Source organism: Bos mutus, chromosome 16, assembly GCF_027580195.1.
Source record: "Bos mutus isolate GX-2022 chromosome 16, NWIPB_WYAK_1.1, whole genome shotgun sequence".
Classification (NCBI taxonomy): Eukaryota; Metazoa; Chordata; class Mammalia; order Artiodactyla; family Bovidae; genus Bos; species Bos mutus.
This window is the reverse complement of record NC_091632.1, coordinates 61,932,032-61,958,221: the sequence shown is the minus strand read 5'-3', so window position 1 is coordinate 61,958,221 and position 26,190 is coordinate 61,932,032. Positions and strand designations below refer to the sequence as shown.

Here is a 26,190-nt window from a genome sequence, read left to right as displayed (position 1 = left end):
TTAATAAACGTTTATTTTCTTGCAATTATTAAAAAATCCAGACTCAGAAATTGGTTCAGATTTTTAAACTCTTGTAAACATTGAATTTGTAAGGCCTCCTCAGACAGCCATTTTCCTCAGCGATCAATGCAAAGAAATAGAGGAAAACAACAGAATGGGAAAGACTAGAGATCTCTTCAAGAAAATTAGAGATACCAAGGGAACATTTCATGCAAAGATGAGCTCGATAAAGGACAGAAATGGTATGGACCTAACAGAAGCAGAAGATATTAAGAAGAGGAGGCAAGAATACGCAGAAGAACTGTACAAAAAAGATCTTCACGACTCAGATAATCACAATGGTGTGATCATTCACCTAGAGCCAGACATCCTGGAATGTGAAGTCAAGTGGGCCTTAGAAAGCATCACTACGAACAAAGCTAGTGGAGGTGATGGAGTTCCAGTTGAGCTATTTCAAATCCTGAAAGATGATGCCGTGAAAGTGCTACACTCAATATGCCAGAAAATTTGGAAAACTCAGCAGTGGCCACAGGACTGGAAAAGGTCCGTTTTCATTCCAATCCCAAAGAAAAGCAATGCCAAAGAATGCTCAAACTACCACACAATTGCACTCATCTCACATGCTAGTAAAGTAATGCTCAAAATTCTCCAAGTCAGGCTTCAGCAATACGTGAACCGTGAACTTACAGATGTTCAAGCTGGTTTTAGAAAAGGCAGAGGAACCAGAGGTCAAATGGCCAACATCCACTGGATCATCAAAAAAGCAAGAGAGTTCCAGAAAAACATCTATTTCTGCTTTATTGACTATGCCAAAGCCTTTGACTGTGTGGATCACAATAAACTGTGGAAAATTCTGAAAGAGTTGGGAATACCAGACCACCTGACCTGCCTCTTGAGAAACCTATATGCAGGTCAGGAGGCAACAGTTAGAACTGGACATGGAACAACAGACTGGTTCCAAATAGAAAAGGAGTACGTCAAGGCTGTATATTGTCACCCTGCTTTATTTAACTTCTATCCAGAGTACATCATGAGAAACACTGGGCTAGAAGAAACACAAGCTGGAATCAAGATTGCTGGGAGAAATATCAATAACCTCAGATATGCAGATGACACCACCCTTATGGCAGAAAGTGAAGAGGAACTCAAAAGCCTCCTGATGAAAGTGAAAGAGGAGAGTGGAAAAGTTGGCTTAAAGCTCAGCATTCAGAAAACTAAGATCATGGCATCTGGTCCCATCACTTCATGGGAAATAGATGGGGAAACAGTGGAAACAGTGTCAGACTTTATTTTGGGGGGCTCCAAAATTACTGCAGATGGTCACTGCAGCCGTGAAATTAAAAGACGCTTACTCCTTGGAAGGAAAGTTATGACTAACCTAGATAGCATATTCAAAAGCAGAGACATTACTTTGCCAACAAAGGTCCGCCTAGTCAAGGCTATGGTTTTTCCAGTGGTCGTGTATGGATGTGAGAGTTGGACTGTGCAGAAAGCTGAGCGCCAAAGAATTGATGCTTTTGAGCTGTGGTGTTGGAGAAGACTCTTGAGAGTCCCTTGGAGTGCAAGGAGATCCAACCAGTCCATCCTAAAGGAGACAGGTCCTGGGTGTTCTTTGGAAGGACTGATGCTGAAGCTGAAACTCCAGTACTTCGGCCACCTCATGCGAAGAGTTGACTCATTGGAAAAGACTCTGATGCTGGGAGGGATTGGGGGCAGGAGGAGAAGGGGACGACAGAGGATGAGATGGCTGGATGGCATAACCGACTCGATGGACATGAATTTATGTAAACTCCGGGAGTTGGTGATGGACAGGGAGGCCTGGTGTGCTGCGATTCATGGTGTCACAAAGAGTCGGACATGACTGAGCGACTGAACTGAACTGAACTGAACTGAAACATTGTATTCCCAGAATATCATGGACAGATGTGGCCTGAGAAATCATTCCATTCACACCCTCATTTCTCTGATGAGGAAACAGAGATCAAAGATGTTGTTGTAAGTGGTTTCATCCAATCTGGTCAGAAAGGTTTAGCACTCTGGGCTCTGGAATCCCAACTTATTGTTTTGCCAGTGTTTTCTAAATTCTTCACCAACAAAGTTGAAAAAAGTGAAAGTGTTAGTCACTTCAGTTGTGTCCTACTCTTTTGGACTGTAACCCACCAAGCTCCCCTGTCCATGGAATTCTCCAGGCAAAAATACTGCAGTGGGTAGCCATTCTCTTCTCCAGGTGATATTCCCCAACCAGGGATCAAACCCAGGTCTCCTGCATTGCAGACCAATTCTTTACCATCTGAGCCAGCAAGGAAACCCGAATAAAGTTAGTCACTCCATTGTGTCCAATTCTTTGCGACCCCACGGACTGTAGTCCCTCTTTATATTTCTCTATAAAGGAATATAAAGGAATTCCTTTATATTTGTGGAACCAACTTTATAAGTTTGTTCTATTGAGCTGCATCAGAGTAATAATGCATTTGTCAGTCAAAGATTCAGGTCAGGGTGATATAACCCCTGCCCCCATATTAAATGGATATTCCCAGACCAAAGCACAGAAATGCCAGACCGTTTCCTTAAAAATTTTGACGTATTGAAATTGTTGTTAGCTCCAGTTATTTGGGCTTCTCTCACAGCTCAGCTGGTGAAGAATCCGCCTGCAATGCAGGAGACCCCGGTTCGATTCCTGGGTTGGGAAGATCCACTGGAGAAGGGATAAGTTACCCACTCCAGTGTTCTTGCCTGGAGAATCCCAGGGACGGGGGAGCCTGGTGGGCTGCCGTCTGTGGGGTCGCACAGAGTCGGACACGACTAGAGGGATTTAGCAGCAGCATACACTCCATGGAGTGGCAAAGAGTCGGACACGACTTTCACTTTCACTTTCCAGTTATTACCAGAGAGAACCACTAGAGGGCAGAGAAACCCCCTGTCTGGGATGCAGTGCTTGTGCCCTACAACCCACAGTGGTTGGAATCCTAGGGACCTGCCTGCAGAACAGATATCCCATTGCCCCTGAAAAGTGCTTGTTCTCGTGGCCCACATTCTCTAGATTTAACGAAGAGCATATTTATTTCTTCTGCCTTCTCATGGATTTGAGGCTAAAGTCCTTTGCTGCTTCGGTTGAATTTTGCCCTTTGATTCACTCAGGTTGTTTAATCTGGCTGCAAAGACACCTCAGTTACCTTCCATTGGATCTTTCATATCAAAATGTAATGCTTTCATAAATTTTCTGGAACTTGATAGAATTCTGCATTCTTTTCACATTTTGTGAGTCTAACAGGGTCAAACCCCTAGGAATATTAAAATACCATTTTTTTTAAAACCCATATCTTTTTTTAAATTTATTTATTTTAATTGGAGGCTAATTACTTTACAATATTGTATTGGTTTTGCCATACATCAACATGAATCCGCCACAGGTGTACACATGTTCCCCATCCTGAATCCCCTTCCCACCTCCCTCCCCATATCTTTTATAACTACATTCTTTTATACTGCACATATTTTTCCTCTTAGACTACTGTGATGAGCCAATGGTTTTTCACTGACTCAGTTGTTTTCACTTATTTGTGGTCATTAGTTTTGTGTGTGTGTGCATGTTGAGATTAAAAAGCAGTCTGGCTTTGCAGCCTACTAGCCCATGTAACCTAAAATGCACAATTTTAAAAATAATATTTACTTAATATTGGCTGTACTGGGTCTTTGTTGTTTCACGGTCTTTACTTGCAGCAAGTGGGGCCTACTCTAGTTGTGCTGTGCAGGCCTCTCATCGCTGTGGCTTCTCGTATTGTGGAGCACAGGCCTGTGGCATATGGGGTCTTCCTGGATCAGGGAATGAACCCGTGTCTCCTGCACTAGCGGGCAGGCAGATTCTTATCCACAGAGCCACCAGCCAAAATGCACAATTTTTAAATGTGTCTTTGCTTTCTAGTTAGCAGATATCCCTAGCCCATCTTACACCTTCCTCATCCCAGGCATGCAATCAGCCAGTTTTTCCTAAACCCCATTACCTTTCCATGGAAATTGATTTGAGACCAAACTATTGGCACGAGAGGTGCTTATCTGATTTTATGCTACTAGGATGATATGACCTATAGGCCATTTCAGTAGACAGAGATGGAAAAAAATGTCCACCTCCCAATCTATCTCTCCAGACACACACGTGTGTAATACATTCATAGGCATTTTTAGTTTAGTCCTTATATTACTTCACAACCATAGTATTTAAAATTTTAATTCTATATTTAAACTATAATTATGCCTTCTTTTCTTTTATCATAAAGGACACATATAATTGTCACTGTGAAGCTCTTGATTTATAACAAAGCTAACAGAATTACTAATTTATTTTACTTGCCAATAAAAGGAAAAAGATCCAAAATAGTGATACAGTATGAATAGTAATTATTAAACTGCTAAATGAAAGTAAAATTTGTATTTGTACTTGCTTTTGTACTTAGAGTACACCAGAGGTTATAGAGTAAAATTACTTTGGTTTAGAGAACTCTGAAATAATTCCTCATTCTGGGGTTTAGCGAAGTTCTGTCCAAATGTTTCCATTTCTTTTCGGTTTGAAAGGGTCAGCATTTGACATTTCTGAATTTTTAATATTTTAGTTCCTGCTTTTTACTTTGGGCTATATTCAGCCACTGGCAAAAAATAAGTCAGTTTTAAAACTTCATATCATTAAAACAAATAGAAATAATCATACTATTTCAGTCTTCTGAGTATTGACCAAGAATTTCATTTAGTCATTTTATGGCTCACCTACAATGACTCTAGGCACAGCTATAGGTATAAGATTTATATATGTACATTCTGGACAAACCCAGACAAGCCCATGATGACAAATTCATCCTATTCAATTTCTCTTAATATGTTTAGAATCTACAGTTTCATGTCTCTAGTTAAATTTTCATTGTACTAAATTCTATCCTAATAGAGTTTTTTAATAATCTTCTCTGCTCCCTACACCTACCATATTCGTGTTTCTTCCCTCTTCCTCCTTTCTAATAAATGCATCATTTGTTCTAAGTATTATTATATCAAACTAATTATTTGGTTTTACTATAGACAAGCCAAAATAGTTTTCTGTGTTGCTGTTTTCTAAATACAGTACCAGTTATTAAGATATTTTAATACACATCCAGGAAAAATGGTGTTATTTATTATATTAGAATGTATATACATATATTTGTATTATGCATATTATATTTATATATAAATATTCGAATGATGCACTGTTGGCAAAGGAGAATGCATATCAGTGCAGGTTTTTCAGGTTTAGTCAGAAATATTCTTCTAAGTCATAAGGTCATAATTTTGACTTTTTTCTCTACACATACATTTTTCTGTTATCAATATTCAGTGCAAATAGCTTGGGAGTTTTCCAAGTCATCAGTGGCTTTTGAATAAATCCAACCAAATAAGATGCAATTTTATTACAGTGTTGAAGGATGATTTTGACTATTACATGTTCTACTTTAAGTCTTTGTCCACAGGTGAATTCTGATGTAGAATGATGCACTGGTGGTGGATACAGGGGAGTCTTGGTGAATGGAACTCCAGAGAGTGACAAGCTCTCACGGATGGGCAGGCAGGCGTGCAGCCTGCATTTTCTGGGCAAGTCACTGAGCTGTGTGGGGGACCAGAGACAGGGGCCTGCTTGGCACTGAGAAGTGATGCCTGCGGGTGAGGAGGAAAGAGTCAAGCTTTTAGTTACCTGGGGCTGGCAAGCTAGACTGGAATCTGGAAATGCCCCAAATAGAAAATAAACAAGTCACTTGGCCCTGTGATGGTTCCCTTATCCCCAGAATTGTGCTGAGAAAGCAGCAAAGGGGCTGCACTGGGAAGCACGTGGACTTTCTCAAACTTTCCAACCGTGGTGGATGCCAGAGCCTTGCTGGAGTTGAAGCCAGGGGTGAACAAATGCTGACGCTGTGCGCCAGTTCCCTTCCAGCCCCAGTGCCTATAAGATCAAACACCTTGGCCTCTTGACGCTGGTGACCCAGAAGTTGAGGTTTGGGCTAATCAGAAGTGTTATTGTTGCTGTTCACTCGCTCAGTCGTGCCTGACTCTTTGCGACCCCATGAACTGTAGCCCACCAGGCTCCTCTGTCTGCGGGATTTCCCAGGTAAGAATACTGGAGTGGGTAGCCATTTCCTCCTCCAGGGGATCTTCCCCACCCAGGGATCAAACCCAGGTCTCCCTTGTTGCAGGTAGATTTTTTACTATCTGAGCCACCAGGGAAGCCCCTCTTTCTTTCCAAACTCATATATTTATTGCAAAACAAAAGATATAAAACCTTTATAGGTCTACATATGGAAACTTGATTTTCAATTAAATATCTGTAACTATCTTAGGCAAGTTAATTCAAATAAACAATTGTTTTTAAGACTCTGAGATAGCTTAAGCATTTTTTATTTTAACTCAATAACCGATGATACATTTTCACGAATCTGCCTGCAACTCAGGAGACCCAGGTTCAATCCCTGGGTCGGGAAGGTCCCCTGGAGAAGGGAATGGCTACCCACTCCAGTATTCTTGCCTGGGAACATGCTATCCCTTGGGCTAATTATTAGCAGGTTCCGAATTATTACCAGGAAGGAAAGATTCCTAAGGATGGGCTCTCAGCCCTTTCCACTCCCTTTCCTGGGAGCAGAGGCTAGGAGATGGGCATCCTCCATAGTCCTTTGAGTACTGGCAGGAATTTAACAAGTTAACTTATAATCAGGGGCACTCCTGAGAGTTTTGAAAGGCAGATTAGGGTGAAAGCCCTGTTTCTGCTGTTTTTGCTGCTTCTGCTAGTAAGTATAGCCCTGCAGGTGTTGAATTTCTCTGAGGGAGGAGAGAGGATTAATTTTAAATCAAATTCAAGTCCCTGGGTATTTCATGGAATTGGATATTGTAAGATTTAAAATTATATAAATTGAGAACATATTTGCAACTTTGGATTTTGATTATGAGATTAGAAAAAAAATATGTATACATATATAAGACTGTCATGTAGAAACAAGGGATGTAGAAACAAGGGAAGCACACCCCACTATGAATAACTTCTAAAGAGATGATAGTGAGCAACATAACATGGGTTCTGACTACATCTCCTTGAGTCCTGTTTGCTCACTGATTATAGAGACTTAATCTGGGGATCACTTTTAAATTTGCTCTAGTGTTTTAACAGGTAAGCTAAATGTGGTTGTGATATTTGAAAATTATTTTGTTTGGACAAAAACACACCATATGGGGACTTCCCTGGTGGTCCAGTGGCTAAGATTCCACTTTCCAGTGCAGGGGTTGTGGGTTTGATCCCTGGTCTGGGAACGAAGATCCCACATGCTGTGAGGCAACAAGAGAAGCTCCTGTACTGCAGCAGAGACCCAGTACAGCAAAAAAAAGAAAAGAAAAAAAACCCACAGGAAACAAACAAAACACATTCCATGGACATTTCTCCTATGTCTCCATTTGTTATGTAGTTGGGAGTTGGAGGGTCTCTGAAGCCCATTTTTCACATAGAAAAGGGACGATTAGAGTCTGTTTTTGTTTATAAATTGATAGTTATCTTAGTTAAGTTACAAATCCATAGATCAAGCTTCCCATAATCTTTTAACCTCCAGTACTGTTTTATTTCATTTACAAACCTAGTAAAATTTAACAGTCACTGTAATGGGTTTTCATCATTCACTTCATTTAATTATCTTAAACATTTTAAGTGACTTTTATAAACTTAATATACGTGATTTTCTTTTCAAGTCCTTCAACTTTGTACAGGACTATGTAACTCATAAATATAGTAAATTAATTTATTTTTATATTCCTTTCAAGTTAAACTTATCAGTCTAAAATTATTTGATTTTACAATTTAAGTTGAAATCACAAAACTAATTTTTTATATTCTACTTTGTTAAATTATGACTATTTTATATACTTATAGCAGTATATCCACTGAGCGACTTCACTTTCACTTTTCACTTTCATGCATTGGAGAAGGAAATGGCAACCCACTCCAGTGTTCTTGCCTGGAGAATCCCAGGGAGGGGGAGCCTGGTTGGCTGCTGTCTGTGGGGTCGCACAGAGTCGGACACGACTGAAGTGAGGCAGCAGCAGCAGCAGCAGTATATCCAAACAGTTCTTAAACATATCACACATTTTGATAGTATTAAAATATTAATGAAATGATAATACATTGTTTTTATACTTACTGCTAAATTTCCAAGAATTAACAGGTATTCACCTACATAAGAAAGTAAGATATCCCAAACAGATTGAGATGCACAGTAATCTGAGAATGCATGTCTACCAGAGTGATATTCTTGAAAATTGTGATTTTAAAGATTACTTCATATGATGTCAAATGCTTGCGCCAGAATTAACTTTTCCAGCCCTGTCGGTTTGCTTCCCTTTTTCACCGGCGTCAGACTGTGATGAGCACCATCCACGACTGCTTTGTGCTTCTGAATGTTTCCTTAGCATAGGCACCTGGAGAGTTACAACTGTTTTTCAGAACTCAATAAATATTTTCTGATTGCCTTTCCAATAGCCTATCTCTAGTTTGCATTCCATTGAATACTGTATTATAACCATCCTTTCACCATATCCTCACCACCACTGAATATCGCTCAGTCGTGTCGGACTCTTTGCGACCCCATGGACTGTAGCTCGCCAGGCTCCTCTGTCCATGGGATTTCCCAGGCAGGAATACTGGAGTGGGTTGCCATTTCCTTCTCCAGGGGATCTTCCCGACCCAGGGATCGAACCCAGGTGTCCTGCATTGCAGGCGGACTCTACCGTCTGAGCCACCAGGGAAGCCCGCGCACGATCTTTATTACTATCATCTTTTCCATCATCATCACCATTATCATCATCTCTGCCAGTCTGCACGTGGGCAAAGGAAGTCTCACTAGTTGGGGTTCACTTCTTTCGTTAAGTGCGGTTGAACTTGCTTTGCATGTTAATTGTCCATTAACCTTTAGAGATAGCCCTCACCCAGTGGCTGGGATCCTGGCCGCTGGGACCCGATCAGCCGAAGGCCAGGCTCGATGGAGCCACCGCCATCCCAGGCCCCACGGCCAGGGGGCGCTGCGATGCCAAGTCCTCCCGCCCCGTCCGGGTTGGCCCGGCTGGGCTGGGCCTGGTCTCGCTGGGCAGGGGTGGGCGGCGCGGCTGGAGGTGCGGGCTGGGAGCAAAGGTTGGTGTCCCCGACCTCAGCCGGAGGGCCCGCGGCATCATGACGGTGGGAGCCAGGCTCCGAAGCAAGGCGGCGAGCAGCCTCCCGCGTTGTGGGCCCCTGACCCGGGGGCGAGGGCGGACGGAGGGGGACGAGGAGGCAGCCGCTATCCTGGAGCATCTGGAGAACGGGGCGGAGGCGGCGGAGAGCGAGGCGAGCGCCCGGCGCCCGGGGTCCCGGGGCGCACGGAGGGTGCACCTCGCCGTCCTCCCAGAGCGCTACGAGCCGCTGGAGGAGCAGGTGCCAAGCGAGAAGCCCAAGAAGAGGTACCGGAAGAAGCTGAAGAAGTATGGCAAGGTAGGCATTCCACCGCCCCCAGTGCCCTGGGTTGGGCACCCAGACGTCTGCCAGAGAGCTGGAGTCCGATCCCTGCAAGCCTGACGCTCTCAGCCTCTCTGCCCTGCCCTGCGCCCCTTCTGCTCCCGCGCCCGCCACCGCCCTCCCGCCCCCCGCTATTCTTTCCTGGAGCCCCGAAACGGCTCCGTGAACTGGGCAGTGGGGCGAAAGTGACTGCGGAGAGGGATCGAACTAAACGAGAGGTTTCCCTGCGCACAGGTCCCCGGCTTCCCCCATGCTGGCGGGTGAATAACATTCCCAAGGGTCAATTACCAGGTGGTTCTTGTCCTAGGGGTGTCTTCCCACTCCCCTGTGTAGTCGGGAGGACAGGAATCAGTGTCCCTATTTTACAGATGGGAACACTGAGGAATTAGCGTGTTTTGGTGACTTGTAGAAGACAGCCCAGTTGGAAAGCAAGGAGTTACAACCCAGTTTATCTGTTTTCCAGCAACATCCTCTCAAGGACATCCCATTAGCTGAGAATTGTTGGCGTAGTACTCTTGCCTGGAAAATCCCATGGACGGAGGAGCCTGGTAGGCTGCAGTCCATGGGGTCGCTAGGAGTTGGACACAACTGAGCGGCTTCACTTTCACTTTTCACTTCCATGCATTGGAGAAGGAAATGGCAACCCACTCCAGTGTTCTTGCCTGGGGAATCCCAGGGACGGGGAAGCCTGGTGGGCTGCCGTCTATGGGGCGCACGGAGTCGGACACTACTGAAGCGACTTAGCAGCAGCATTCCCCTAAATATTCTCAAGGTGATTTCCAGGGCCTGGGAGCGCAACAGTCCCTAAGTATTCACTCGTTGAATCTACTTTTCTCCCAGTGTGTTTCTCTGCAAACACACCGTCACTTGCCTGGGGGTGGGGGTGGGGAGGGGGAGAGACAGAGAATATGAATATGGGATACAATGGCAGTTTCTTTCTCAATGATCAAAGCCCCAAAGCAGTTCCCAAGTTCTTCTGCCTGTAAACCCTTAAAGCTCCTGCTGCCTCAGGCCCCTGGAGCCGGACGAGGCAACAGGAGCTCACTCTGTCTTGGCCAAAGGGCAGGGCTCCACCTCATTTTTGTCCCTCCAGTTATCTGTGTCCTCCAGCAATCTCTTATCGTACATGAAACTGACCAGTCTCCACACCTAGCAACTGAGCTTTGTCATCTTCTTTAAAGGTGTGTCAGCAGCTCTGGGACCAGTAAACAAGTAGGCAGTGGCAAAGTATATTAATAAATCTATATTAGTAAAAAGTATAAAATTGGGACTTTCAGGCTTAGAGTCATGAGAGGATGAATCATCCTTTTTCCTTTTTTTCCCAGTTGAGCACCAAAAAAATCATTGTTTGCCTCAGTTGGTGAACTGATAAATGTGTGAATCCCAGCTCAGAGGCTGGCTGAGCTGAAGATGCTTTGGGAGTTCTAACAATGTGCCAGACGTTGTGCTGAGCACTAGAGATCTAAAATGGGTATGATGTAGTTGTGCCCTAGCAGAGTCTTCCTGGGGAGATGCTGGCATATGGGTCACTGCCCTGGAGCTACATGGAAAGAGCCTGGGCATTTTATCTTCAGGAACAAGGTTGTAAAGTCAAGTTTTTCAGATCAATGGTGACATGGAAACTGGGCACAGAAGGATGAGTCAGGACTTCACAGGTTAATGATGAGGTTCTAGTTCACATTCACTAGCGTGATTATTAGAAAAACAAACAGAAAATTGCAAGTGTTGGCAAGGAGGTGGAAAATTAGAATTCTTGTGTGTTGCTGGCGGAAATGTAAAATGGGGCAGCTGCTGTGGAAAACAATTTAGCATTTCCTCAAAAAATTAAACACAGAACTAACATATGGCTAGTGTATAAATACACAACAAGGACCTACTGTATAAAGCACAGGGAACTAGAGTCAATATCTTGTAATGCTCTTTAATGAAAAACAATCCGAAAAGGAATATGTATGTTGGTGGCACAGTGCTAAAGAATCTGCCTGCCAATGCGAGAGATGAAGGAGACTTGGATTCGATCCCTGGGTTGGGAAGTTCCCCTGGAGGAGGAAATGGCAACCTGCTCCAGTATTCTTGCCTGGAAAATTCTATAGACAGAGGAGGCTGGCAGGCTACAAGTCCGTGGAGTTACAAAGAGTTGAACACAACTGAGCATGCATGCACCATATGTAATGGTAGTTCCAGTAATTCCACTCCTAGCTGTATACCCAAAAAAGAACTGAAAATAGGTACTCAAACAGATATATACGTATACGTGTTCAGAGCAGCATCGCAATAGCCAAAGAGTGGCAACAACTCGAATGTCCATCAATTGATAAGCGGGTAAACAACATGTAGTACACACACACGGTGGAATATTATTCAGCCATGAAAAGGAATCAAGTACATGCTACAACATGGATAAAACATGGTGCTAGTTGAAAGCAGCCAGACATACAGGGTCACATATCATGCATATGATTCCATTTATATAAAATATCCAGAATGGGTAAATCAAGAGAGACAGAAGGCAGATGGTTGCTTGCCAGGGACTGGAGGGAAGGAGAAATGCAGAGTGACTGCTTGCTTAATGTGTATGGCTTTGCCTTTGGGGTTGATGAAAATATTTAGAAGTAGATAGAAGTGGTGGTTGCATACCGTTTTGAATGGGCTCAATGCCACTGAGTTGTTTGCTTGACAATGGTTAATTTTTACATTATGTGAATTTCACCTCACCTAAAACAAACAAACAAACAAGAAAGAATTCCACCAGATAGAAAAAGGATGGGGTACAGGGCAGAGCGCTAGCAGAATCGAGGCAGTGACAGCTTTGCAGGGTCACACGCTGGTTCAGTAGACCAGGAAGCCAGGTGAGGACACTGTCACGTTAGAGGTGGATGTGCCCTTTCTGCCCTTCAGTTCCCAGGGTGCAAATGAGCCACCCCTCTTTGTTGAAAATCCATGACATTAGCCAAGGCTCAGCTAGAAATGTTGGGAGGTGACATTTTGCCAGCTTTCGTCACCAGGCAAAATTTTATCTCACTTCGGTCAGGGGAGTAAGAAGAGATCTGCAGATAGTTCCATGGAAGGGCGAAGAAAGTTCCTTTCTATCTTTTAGCCACTCAAATCCTTCATGCAGGTGCTTTCCTGCTTCTCTTTTTTGGAAAAAAAAAATTTTATTTTTGGCTGTGTTGGGTCTTTGTTGCTGTGCTCAGGCTTCTCTCTAGATTTGGTGAGAAGGAGCTCCTCTCTCGTCGTGATCTGAAACCTTCTCACTGCAGTAACTTCTCTTGTTGCAGAGCATGGGCTCTAAGGCAGTTGGGCTTCAGGAGTTGTGGTGTACTGGCTTATTTACTCCGCAGCGTGTGTTATCTTCCTAGACCAGGGATCGAACCGGTTTCCCCTGCATTGCAAGGCGGATTCTTAAGCACTGGACCACCAAGGAAGCCCTCCTGCTTCTATGTACAGAAAGGTGTTTGGCTTTTGTGAACTGTCCTAGGATAGGCCCCCTACCCTCTGCTAACCCGTGGCCCTGAGTAGGGTCACCCCAGGGCTGTTCTGGGTCCAGTGTCTGGCAGGAAGCTCTGGGCTCTGAAGGCTGGGTGCCCAGGACTCTTGGTGGTCAGGGGCCCCAGTTGATTTTGAAGTACTAGAATATTCAGATGGAGCCTGGGTTGCTGGGAAAGTGCCTGTTTTTTGAGTGAAGGAGGCGGAAGTACTTCTTTGGTCTTACAGTCTGCCGGGTGCTCCATTGCACACACAACGTGCCATAGCTCTGACTCCTCTTAACGACCTTGGAAAGCCCACAGACTCCCATTATGCAGTGAAGGAAACTGGAGTTTCAGGAAGTTAAGCTCTTTGTTCAAGGCTGCACAGCTTGAGAGAAGCCGAGCTGGGCATCAGGACCCTCTCCTGGCCTCTGCCTATGCAGAAGCAGTTAGGATGGAGGCAGGAGCGGGTTAAGGGCACCAAACCCCAAACGTAGGTTCAAATAGGAGGTCATCTTTCCCAGGCACCTCTGGGAGCCACAGGAAGAGGTGTAGGTTTAAAAAGTTACTAAATTTTGTTAATCGGGCTGCTTGAAGGGAGTTAGGAGAGGGGAAACACAGGGTGTGGAATGACCTTGAGCTCAAGAAGGTATTGGCCCCATGTCTATGTGGGGTTAGGACACGGGCCTGGAGCCGGACTGCCAGGTACAAGCTGTGCTCAGCCTCCTGCTGGTTGTGTGCCCTTGGGCTCTGCTCTCCTTTCTGCCTTGGTTTCTCTGTCACATGGGCTGTGGTAAGGAGTGAATGAGTTCATCCACGCAGAGGTCTCAGAGTGCACCTGGAATGTGATGACAGTTCTATGACTGCTGCTGACTGTTTTCTAAGAGATGGAGGAGAGGCCGCATACGACTGGTTCTTTTCTGATTTTGTTTAATGAGCTGTATCTCAGGGGGAAAAAAATCAGCTCCCTGGAGAAGGAAACGGCAACCCACTCCAGTATTCTTGCCTGGAGAATCCCATGGACAGTGGAGCCTGATGGGCTACATACAGTCAGTCCATGGGATCGCAAAGAGTTGGATATGACTGAGCGACTAACACTTAGCTGACCAGCCACCTCAGCTTTGTGCCTGGGGTGTGAAGACTGGATTTTATATTCCGGGGAAAAGGCCCTTTGTTGAGAACTGGTTTCCTTTTGGAAACTGGACCCCGACATCCTTGGGGATTAGTTGAATGCCTGGGAACCCCTAGAAAAGCCACATTCCCTGTATTAGATTCCCTGTAACAGATTACCACAAATACAGTGATTTAAGACGACACAAACTTGCTTTCCTACAGTTCTGGAGACCAGAAGTCCAAAATTGGCCTTTCTGAGCTTCCGTCAGCAAGCTGATTCCTTCAGGAGGCTCCAGGGGAAAACCGTTTCTTTGTTCTTTTCAGGTTCTAGAGGTGCCCCCCTCCCCGCCACCCTGCTCCACGTCCAAGGCCACTGGCATAGCATCTGCAGATCTCTTTCTCTCTGTCCCTTTGCTTCTGTCACTGCATTGCCTTCTCTCTGAGTCCTCCAGAATCACTTTTATAAGACTGGCTGTTCTTATTTGGATCCTTACATTAATAAAGATATAAGAATCCTTATAATGATCGGGCTCCCCTAGATAATCCACAATCCATGGTAGTCCCTCCAATTCAAGATCCTTCATTAACTGATGTCTGCAAAGTCCCTTTTGCCAAATGAGTTGGCCTATACACAGATTCTGGGGATTCGGACTCTCGGAAGAAGGCATTATCCAACCCTCCACACTGTCCTGTGATCCCCCAGGCCCCTTTGCCCTTCTGAGACATCATTTGGTTTGAAAAAACTCTACTCAGATCAAAGATTGCAAAATCGCTCCCTCCAGTGACACTGAATTGGTCGATGGTAATATTTTGCATTTCTTTGCATCACATTTCTCAAGTTCTGTGTTTTGACTATGTTCTAGCTAATGAGCTATTTTAGTAACATCTTTTTCTCACGGCAAAGATAAGTGACAAGCAGTTTTTTTAAAAATAGCAGGCAGAAGGAAGTGGATGTACAAATACCCATAATGTCAAGTTTAATGAAGGCAGTCCGTGATTCTAGGTGCTTTCCTTATAAAGGGTGCTCTGGACTGTTAGAGGACAACTTTTGTGGTTATTTCAAACAGATAAGTAAAATTCTCTGAATCTTATCACACATTTATAGAGATGTATCTTTGAGTAGCATCACCTCTCTATCCCGGACACACACCCTAATACCCCACTGAGAAGTTGATGACACAGTGTCCCAGGAATCAGTGTCTAAAAATGCCATCAAAATTACTTTCATCTCTCAGAACTCCTCCTTTGGCCTGAGATCAACCAAAGGAAACACTCAGGCCCTTTCTGGATGCTGGGCATACAGTATCGAGCAGGACCTCATTCTGTTATCCCAAGGTCGATGAAAGCCAAAATAAGCCAGAAATCATAGGAAAGTACAGTCTTAAGAAACTTCCCTGAACAGACAACAAAATATCTTAGATTTTAAAATTACTACCACAAACCGAAACTACCATAAAGTAAAAAGAAGCAGAGGTTATTTTCCAGTACTGCCGGATTTGGTGCCAGGCAGTGTTCTAGTGGGCTTCGCTCGTAAAGAACCCGCCTGCCAATGCAAGAGATAAGGGTTCAATCTCTGGGTAGGGAAAATCTCCTGGAGAAGGAAATGGCTACCCACTCCAGTATTCTTGTCTGGGAAATCGCATGAACAGAGAAGCCTGGTGGGCTGTAGTCCATGAGGGTCTCAGAAGAGTCAGACACAACTTAGCAACTAAAAAAACTGTTCTAAGTACTTTCCTTGCATAAACCCATTTAATCCTCTTTATCCAGTGAGGTGGTCACCAAATATTATATAGGTGAAGACACTGAGGCCAAGGAAAGTTAAGTAAGTGACGGGGGGTGGACTTTATGCCCAAGCTACAAGCAACTGCAAGGTTACATCTGCCTTCGTGAAAGAAGGGAAGTGTATGTGGGAGTGAAGGACACAGATCCTGAGATGAGATTTCTTTGGGATTGAAGTTCAGCTCTGCCTCTTACCAGCTGTATAATCACAAATAAACTTAACTCCCTGGTGCTTCCCTCTTGTTGAAGCCTAATAACCAAAGGCCTCTAGGAACATACGAGTAGCCAGTCGAAGTTAGATTTGTCTATTTGTTGCAGCAAGGAAGAGTGTTTGCCAGAGGAATCATGAGTCCTCAAAAAGTAGAGACCTCAAATAGAGAGGTAGATATTTGAGTAGGAGCCAAAGATATAAATTTGGGATTTATCAGCATACAGGAAATACTCAAAGTCATTGGAAATGGATGACATCACCTGTGGAGAAATTCTAGGCCAAAACATGTTTTAAAATAAAAAATAAGGAACAGTACTGAAGAATAACATTTTAAAGTTTGATTGAAGGAATAATCCAGTGAAGAAACCTGAGGAGGGCCATTAAAAAAAGAACAAAATAATGCCATTTGCAGCAACATGTGTGGATGTAGAGATCATCATACTAAGTGAAATAAGTCAGAGTCAAATATCATATGATGCCACTTATGTGTGGGCCTTCCTTTGTGGCTCAGCTGGTAAAGAATCCGCCTGCAATTCAGGAGACCTGGGTTCAATCCCCGGGTTGGGAACATCCCCTGTAGAAGGGAAAGGCTACCCACTCCAGTATTCTGGTCTGGAGAATTCCATGGACTGTGTAGTCCATGGGGTTGCAAAGAGTCAGACACGACTGAGCAACTTTCACTTTCATATGTGGAAACCAAAAAAAAAAAAAAGAGGGATAACAAATGAACTTATTTACAAAACAGAAATAAACTCACAGGCATAGAAAACAAGCTTATGGTTACCAGAGGGGGAGGAGGGATAAGTTAGAAATTTTGAATTAGCATATACACCACTGTACATAAAATAGATAAACAACAAGAACCTACCCTATAACACAGGGAACCATATTCAATATCTTATAATGACCTATAATGGAAAAAATCTGAAAAAGTCTCTACATATAGATGGATATATAATATATCCTTTTTACAATGTTTCAGACATACAGCAAATGATCCTGTCATATATATATATATATTGCCTGGAGAATCCCCATGGACAGAAGAGCCTGGCAGACTACAGTCTGTGGGGTCACAAAGAATTGGACACAACTAAGTGACTAAGCACAGCACACACATATACAGATATATTTACCCCACTCCAGTCCTCTTGCCTGGAAAATCCCATGGGCGGAGGAGCCTGGTAGGCTGCAGTCCATGGGGTCATGAAGAGTCAGACACAACTGAGTGGCTTCACTTTCACTTTTCACTTTCATGCACTGGAGAAGGAAATGGCAACTCATTCCAGTGTTCTTCCCTGGAGAATCCCAGGGATGGGGGAGCCTGGTGAGCTGCTGTCTATGGGGTCGCACAGAGTCAGACACGACTGAAGTGACTTAGCAGCAGCAGCAGCTGTATATCTGAAACACTGTAAATCAACTATACTTCAATTTTAAAAATGTTAAAAAATAGAAAAGAAAGCTGAAGAAGGGCTTCGTGTGAGGTAAGGGAAAAATCAAAATGACTGTTTGATGAAGTATCCAAAGCGGCCAAGAGTCAGGGGGAAGACAGAAAGGTGCTCGTTGGCTCAGACAACATGGTGGTGGCAGATGGCCATGGCCAATCCGTCCTGGATGGGTCAGAGTAGAGGACGAAAGAATAAGGAGGGGGGAAGTAGAGGCAGTGTGTGCAGATGACTCTTTCCATTGGTTTGGCGTGATGTGGGCAGGACCTAGAGAAGGCCGTGGAATTAAGGGGACAGCTGAGCATATGTGTGAGCTAAGGGGGGTGATCCAATGGGGAGGAAGAGGGTGATGATGTTGGAGAAGGGAAAGCTGGAGGGAAGGGGAAGAGGGTACTAAAAGCAAGTAGCAAAGGAATGGCTGTAGGGGTACTTTTTCCCCCTGGGACATGGCTAGGTGGGAGGAGAAGTTAGGGCAGGTGTAGACAGTGGTAGAGCATGACTGGGTTCCCCAGTGACTTCTGAGACTTTCAGTGAGAGATAAAGTGGGATCATCTAATGAAGGTATGGACACAGTGTGCGTTCGTGTGTCCTGGGGGCTTGTGGAGAAAGGAAGACGTAAGAAATCCTACCTGGGAGAGAGGGACAGTCAGCCTACTGGACCAATGGACCAGGCTGGTCAGGCGGTGTTGGTGTCAGAGTGAGGCTTGCAATTGTGACCAGGGATTTTAAGTGGTCATTGGAGCTGGAAGCATTGAGGACGGACAGACAAGATGTATGGTGACATCCAGGTCACCTCCACAAATGCCGTCGTCATGGAGACAGAAGTTGGGGGTGGGGAGAGAAAGGGGGAGGGGCAGCAGCACTGTCAGTATTAGCTGGTGGTGGTGGTCTTCATTCCTTTGTTGCGACTGCACTTGAATCCCTTGGATACCCTCTGACTGGCACCAAGCCTTGAAGACAAGGAAGAGGTAGAGTGGATACCAAGAAAGTAAGGCCCAGCCCTTACCATTAAGGAGTGTAGAGTTGTATCAGGAACCCCAAACCATGGGCACAATGACAGAGCTGCGGGAGACTTTAGAGACACAACATGTGGGTCAGACGGGGCGTGTCCTGGGCTGAGACGGAGGACTGGGTGGCTTTCAGCTCAGGTGAATGAAGGAAGACTTGACCCAGCCCTCCTCCGATCCAGTAACAGAGGACAGTAGGCTTTGTTTCAAATAATACAACACTATCGGTTTGGTTTAAAATTTTACAAATATTTATTAGGCTGTGCCAGGTCTTAGTCGTGACATGTGAGATCTAGTTCCCTGACCAGGGACTGAACCCAGGCCTCCAGCATTGGGAGCATGGAGTCTCTGCCACTGGATCACTAGGGAAGTCCCCTGGTTTGGTTTTAGAACTAGCAGCTTCACAGTTGTCTCCAAGAAGATCTTTGAATTACCTGGAAACTTGTGGGGCTGGCAAGCCCTTGTCAAGGTGCTGAGGTCTGTTCTGATCCCCCGCGTGTTCTTCTGATGGGGTTCCATGTGGGGTGCCAGAGAGGTGGGAAATTGCTGACTTGCTCATTTGCCCTGGGGAAGTGAGGCGAGATGACTCTGTATGTATGGCACCATTATGCATGAAAGATCACAAAGTTGCCTCATCTAACCCTTTGCTTTTCTCCTCTGTTCCTAAAAAATAGAATGTTGGGAAGGTTATCACCAAAGGATGCCGCTACATCGTGGTCGGCCTGCAGGGATTCGCCGCCGCCTACTCTGCCCCATTCGGCGTGGCCACCAGCGTGGTGTCGTTCGTCCGCTAGTGGGAGCTGCCTGGGTGGACCCTGCAAAAATAATCGGAAGCCTCTGTTCTGGGAACAGTCCAAACCCAGGAGCATTTCAGACTTGAACCCACAGAATACTCGGAAGAGAAAAAACTGTCTTGGTTGAACTGGATGAATGTCATGGATGAGTCATCCCCATCCATCTGCTGAGCTTCCACATCTCTTGGACACAGGTGGCCCTACTGGACAATCCTGCAGAGAATTAGGCTGAGGTTGGGTTTGGGATTAGCAAGAGTTTGCTAAAACCGGAGCTCCCCATGAAAGATGGCAGGGGGTGGCTGAGAGGCAAACACTTGGCCGGAGCCAGTGCTCTGGGTGGGCAGCAGAGTGGTGAATAGGGATGGGGTGGGAGGTGGGGGATTTTGATTTGGAGTGAGCCAATTTGCTCGATTCTGAAAGTTCTCAGGCTGACAGAGCTCCCAGGCCGTGCCTGCCTCGGTTCTGAGAGTACCCAAGGAACTGTTTGTTCCTAAAGTCATCCCCCCATCTCCTTTTTGCACTCCTTTGCCACCAGAAGTTTAATTACAGGCTTGAGAAGAAGGAGGAAAGAAAAATCTCTTTGAAGGCGCCGATGCTTTGAAAACCATGCTGACACTGTGTCATGACTGTTTCAAGTAGATGAAAGCTTGTCACTTTCACCTTCTCTGACATGAGTGTGCAGGTGGTGATGGGGGAAGGAGGATCAGCAAGTTCAAGTGCAGGTTGTTTGAGGGAGGGAGGGCTCCTAAGGGCGGCCAGGCCCAGTCCAGACCATTCCAGCCTGGCCGCGTGTGGGGCTGGCCAGACCCGCCTGCAGGCAGATAGCCAGCTGAGGTCATGGGCTTCCTGACCCAGCTGCCAGGTACCATCAGCCCCGTCATCCTTGGCATCAAACCGACAGCGGGTGCTCTGTCTTGAGAGAAAAACACCTAGAAAGGAAGTGTATGATTTAGAAAAGGAACCAGAAAGTAGGAGAGGGTATGAAGGAAGCAGAAGGAGGATGCTGGATGAGAGAAGTAGAAGCACGGGGACCAGCTCTGGGTTATCAGTGTTGAAAAGTCTTAGGCTCTGGATGTGGGCGAGGGGAGGCTACGTGGTCAGTGGTGCCACGCTGATGCTTCCAGACCCTCTGAGGCCCGTGAGCTCACATTGGCTGCCCTTGGAGTAGACTTTCCTCTCCTGTGCTGCCCAATTTGACATCATCTCAGCTGGATTCAAAAAGATGGGGTGGGTGAGAGTCCTCGACCTGGAGGATGATCTGTGGACTGCCACTGAGTCATTGGATAGGGAGGTGCCCACTGCCAACCCCCATAACACGCCCCTGTTCTGACCTGGTTTCCAGAATAATAATTTCCAGTTCAAAATAGTTATTATGAACCAGTCTGCAGGTTCGGTGATGACACCTACTTGTTGCCCTGTGAAGTTTTCCTGGGGAATGAAGGCTCAGTTGCTCACGCTTCACCCATCAAACCTAGCCAGGAAGTGGAGAAAGTTGGAAGACAGACAGACAGATGGATAGAAAGAGGAATGAGTGGAGGGGAGATTGTTGTAGCTGTGAAGCTAGATTCTGCTTCACATCCTGGAGGCTCATCATTGAAGGTGAGCTGGGACCTAATTCCTGCATCATTCATATTTGTGAGGAAAAGAGAATAGAAATGGCCCTGTGTTAGCACCAATGGCACATTTTCACACATGTAAGATAATTATAGCATGCCCTGCCACACTGGGAGTCAGGGAAAAGGAGACATCAGGGGAAAGAAAAGCAGAGCTTCGTTTAGTGGGGAAGAGAGTCAGGACTGCTGATCACAGGAAAGGCAGATGGGGGAAGGAGCCTGCGTGGGTTGGGAGCACACCTTCCTGGTGGCTCAGCGCTGCAGACTTGACCCAGAGAACCCTGTTGAGTTTCTCGGGGGACCTCAAGTGTGGCCTGGGAGGGACAAGAGCGGCCAAGGCCCATCCAAGGGCGAGCTTCCCACTCCAGCCCCAAGTTAGAGACACTGTAAGGCCAAACACATTTGGCCCCTACGTTTTGGAATTCTGGTTAAGAATTAACCCAGAAATTGCAAAAGTTGAAACTTTCCAGGACCATCCCTGTGAAGGTCTGTGCACAGAAAATGAACCGTTCTAAGCACTCAGCTGAGTTGTCATTTCCTCCAAGACAGGGTACCCATGCTGCAGCTTACTTTTCTGCCTTTTCTTTCTCTTCAGTTTTTGTTTTTTTTTTAATATCAGCATCCACACTCTACTAAAAATTGAATTTTAGAGCTTTCCCTTTACATGATTGACCAAGAGGCTTCTTTTGTATGTTTTCTTCATCATAGTCTGTAAATAAAAGACCTGATTTGTCTAATGTTTCTGCGTGTGAAGTTTTTCTCCTCCACCCCAGAGAGTGAGGGACACGTCCCTGGGGCCCCCACCAGGAGCCCAAGGCTTCTCCCCAAGACCAAGGGAAGGGATAGGGACTCTGACTCCCTGGACTCAAGGTTGGGGGGAGTGAGTTCTCCAGAAGCTCAGTAGAAGAGGTGTCTATGTAGGGGCCTCAGCTCATGTGTTGGTTAAAAATGATTTCCAGAACCTCCGATTTGGATTTAGAGAGTCTAGAGTGGGGCCAGGAATCTGCATTTTCTACCACAGTCTAGAAGATTCTGAAGTAGTCACTGACCTGCCTGAACTGGGAGATGCTGGTGCCAGGGACAGCTGCAGGTTGCATGGGCCAGTGGGCTCCAAAATGGAACCTGGGGTCAGCCAGGTGTCAGTGCTTGATGAGCCCATGAAACATGCATACTCATTCAGCCCTACCGGAGCATCCGGACGAGCTGTCATTACACTTCCAGGCAGGGTAGGGGCCACGCATGTCAACCCACCCTGAGGCTTAGGACAAAGCAGAAGCCAGATCCCAGAGGTCCTCCGTTGCCTTGGAATCACCCACACTGGCCCCTTGCCCACCACCTGTGCTTTGTTGGAGAAGCTCCAACTGGTGTCTGACCAAGAAGCACCCGGAAGCAGGATTTGAACTCACACCTCCCTGTGCATTCACCAATATTCCTGGGCATGCAGTGCCCTCAGCAGAAAGCGGTTGTGGGGCTGGGAAGCCATCAGTGCAATTTTAGATTCAGGCAGCTGCTGTGACAGGTTTTGCACCTGCCATGCCTCCCCCATCCTTCTACAAGAGCAGAGATGAACTGAATTTAACTTTGTGATGCCATCATCCCCCAAAATGTTGTGAAACGGTTATAGATGTTCCTGTAAGTTTATTTCATAATGCCATGCCCTCCTCCAGGGGATCTTCCCGACCCAGGGATTCAAACCAGTGTCTCCTGCAGCTCCCACATTGCAGGTGGATTCTTTATTGCTGAGACACCGGGAAAGCCCAATACAAATTATACACAGAGTTAAAACAAATGCCCTCAGCATCCTTGTATAGGCTGCATCTGAGAGGCTCCATGATTTTGCCAAAAGCCTAGATGGTTCCTGAATAAGAAAAGCTCAAACTCCCTGATCACTCATGGTGGAAATGGGGAAAAATTAATAATGCGTGGCCCAACAATCCCACTACTGGGCATATAGCCTGAGAAAATCATAATTGGAAAAGACACGTGTACCCCCCAATGTTTGTAGCAGTGCTATTTACAATAGCTAGAACATGAAAGCAACCTAGATGTCCATCAACAGATGAACAGATAAAGTTGTGGTACATATATACAATGGAATATTATTCGGACATAAAAAGGAACACATTTGAGTTAGTTCTAATGAGGTGGATGAACCTAGAGCCTGTTATAGAGTAAAGTAAGTCAGAAAGAGAAAAAACAAATTTTGTGTATTAACGCTTATATATGGAATCTGGAAAAATGGTGCTGATGAACCTATTTACCGGGCAGGAATAGAGACTTAAACATAGAGAACGGACTTTGGACACAGCAGGGGAAGGAGAGGGTGGGTCGAATTGAGAGCATAGCATTGAAACGTATACATTATCACATATAAAATAGATAGCTAATGGGAAGTCGCTGTATAACATAGGGAGCTCAGTCCAGTGCTCTGTGACAACCTAGAGGGGTGGGATGGGGTGGGAGGTGGTGGGGGGAGGTTCAAGAGGTAAGGGACGTGTGTATATTATGGCTGATTCACACTGTGGTAAGCAAGACAATGTTGTAAATCAATTATCCTCCAATTAAAAATAAATTTAAAAAATAAAAACAAACTACAAAAAAATAATACACGGATATTGCTTGTAAGAGGCAAAGTTGTTTTTGAGCCAAGCCACTCCATCATAACCAAAGAGAAAGAAAGTCTCTTTAGATTTTCTAGAATGTGCAGTGCTGGAACCCAGTGGGTGCACAAGCCACACAGGAGCGGAGGGAGAGGGAAGAGGAATGGAGGCGAAGGCAGAGGCTTGCCTGCCCAACGCCCCAGGGCTGCCGGGTGCCCTGCACCCTGCAGTTCCATCTAGAGACAGACTTCAGGACCAGAACCCACCACCTTCGAGCACTGGCTCTGCTTTTTTTTAAGTTGTTTCTCAGGTGATTCCTCTTGCAGCATCTGTTGACAAGGCTCTAAATAAATGTATCTGGTTCAAAGCAGACAGAAGAATCAGGGCAAATGTGCTGACAGACACAGAGCTGAGAGGGCATGCTTTCTTCCCTTGCTTGCCCTGTAATTCCAGAGTGAACCACTTCCATGCAGACTAGCTTTCCTCATTGAAAGTGAAGGGAGATGACTTGTATTGTTTTTGTTTGGGTTCCTATGGAAGATGTTTAGAATTGCTGCAGAAGTAGAATGTGGTGATATAACCTTTCTTTTCCTTCCCTCCTTTCCCCAGGGAGACCTGTCCATCAGAAAAACCCTTTACTTGTTCAACTTCGTTAATCATTTAAAGAGTCTTGAGTTAGGTATTTGCTTCCCAGGTGGCTCAGTGGTAAAGAATTTGCCTGTCAATACAGGAGACACAGGAGATGTGGGTTTGATTCCGAGTTGAGAAGATCCCTTGGAGTAGGAAATGGCAACCTGCTGCAGTATTCTTGCCTCAAAAATTCCATGAACAGAGGAACCAGGCGGGCTTCAGTCCATGGAGTCACAAAAGAGTCAGACATGACCCAGCGACTGAGCAAGCACACACAAGTTAGGGATTATCACGCCCACAGGAAAGGAACTAGGAAGCAGAGACATTTTATACTGTGGGCAATGGTTTGTGTATTTTGAGGTCTTTGAAGTTGAAAAGGGCATAGATGATTTATGCACTTTTCGTCATCACTATTGTTTTTCCAAACAAAATCAGACTTGAATTTGTGTTTCTTCATTTCATTTCAGTAAATCAGTGAGCTGCTCCTGTGGTTGGACTCCATGCTACCTGCTCCCCCAGTCATGGCTTTGTTGTCAGTAGGATCAGAGAAGGGAACCAAGATGCAACAAACACCTACTAGATACTAGGCTGTAAAGAAAAAAATGTCGCCTGTCATTCCAGTTCTGCAAGGATCAAGCCATTGACCATTGCAGATGCCCAACTATAGGGCACTGCCCTCGAGGGGAGTTCAGGATGGGGAAAAGAGGAAGCAACCTGTGCTTTGGATATACTGGCTCAAAAGTTAGCATGCATATCTAAGGAAAAAATTTCAATGACCTAAGATTCTCCCATCTTGTCATGCATCAGTTCAGTTCAGTCGCTCAGTCGTGTCTGATTCTTTGCGACCCCATGAATTGTAGCACGCCAGGCCTCCCAGTCCATCACCAACTCCTGGAGTTCACTCAAACTCATGTCCATAGAGTCGGTGATGCCATCCAGCCATTTCATCCTCTGTTGTCGCCTTCTCCTCTTGCCCCCAATCCCTCCCAGCATCTGAGTCCTTTCCAATGAGTCAACTCTTCACATGAGGTGGCCAAAGTACTAGAGTTTCAGCTTCAGCATCATTCCTTCCAAAGAAATCCCAGGGCTGATCTCCTACAGAATGGACTGGTTGGATCTCCTTGCAGTCCAAGGGACTCTCAAGAGTCTTCTCCAACACCACAGTTCAAAAGCATCAATTCTTCGGCGCTCAGCTTTCTTCACAGTCCAACTCTCATATCCATACATGGCCAATGGAAAAACCATAGCCTTGACTAGACAGACCTCATGCATAGAAAAGCACTAAAACCATTAACTTGAAATGTCTGATCTTTGTGATTATCAATCATATTTTTATGCCTGATTGCATGTTTTCCCCAGCAAAAAGAAAAGAGCATACATTTTCATCTTTTAACTTGGAATTTCAATTATGTACATAAATAGCAACAGGAGAATGAGGAGTTCTAAGGTTTATACTTTATCTCCAGGTGGTTAGCTCACTTATGGTATGGGATCACTCCAGATAGCAAAGAGACCCAGTATAATTCTCCTGCCTCCTCCCTTACTTCTTGGTGGGCTGCCCTGAGATCAAAGACTGAGCCTGGAGTCAGTGACAGAGACATCAATGGTTTGAAGGCTGGAAGAATATCTGAAGCCAGGTCCTGCGGTGACATGCTTTGCTCCCATGGGCAGAAGGAGGTTAGCAGTTATAGGGGGAGTTAGGTCAGGTTGGCACAATGGTTACCAGGGAAATCTGCAAGGGGGTAGCCCTTCACTGCCTCTTTCATAAGCTGTTGGGAAAAATCATTAGCTGGGGCCTGAGACAAATATGTAGGAAGCTCAGTCATGTGAGTAGGCTGTAGGTGAAGCAGGCACTGGTCCAGCAGAAGGCAGGGAAGAGGGGATGTACAGAGAGCATGAGCACAGCTGTCTTGAGTGGCCTGGCCATACACCTCTTCAGAGCAGTTCCTCAGAGCTAGCTGAGAAGCTGTCTTCTGGGCTATAGTCCTCAGTA

At 45.5% G+C, this 26,190-nt stretch overlaps 1 protein-coding gene across 1 annotated transcript; it reads left to right on the top strand.

Moving 5' to 3' along the window:
- The first annotated feature begins 9,124 nt into the window (after positions 1-9,124).
- On the top strand, positions 9,125-21,704 carry C16H1orf115 (chromosome 16 C1orf115 homolog). The gene is made up of 2 exons (XM_005905557.3): positions 9,125-9,514; positions 19,235-21,704. Exons 1-2 carry the CDS (start codon positions 9,218-9,220, stop codon positions 19,352-19,354), a joined length of 417 nt encoding a protein of 138 aa, XP_005905619.2. The 5' UTR covers positions 9,125-9,217; the 3' UTR covers positions 19,355-21,704.
- The last annotated feature ends 4,486 nt before the right edge of the window (positions 21,705-26,190 follow it).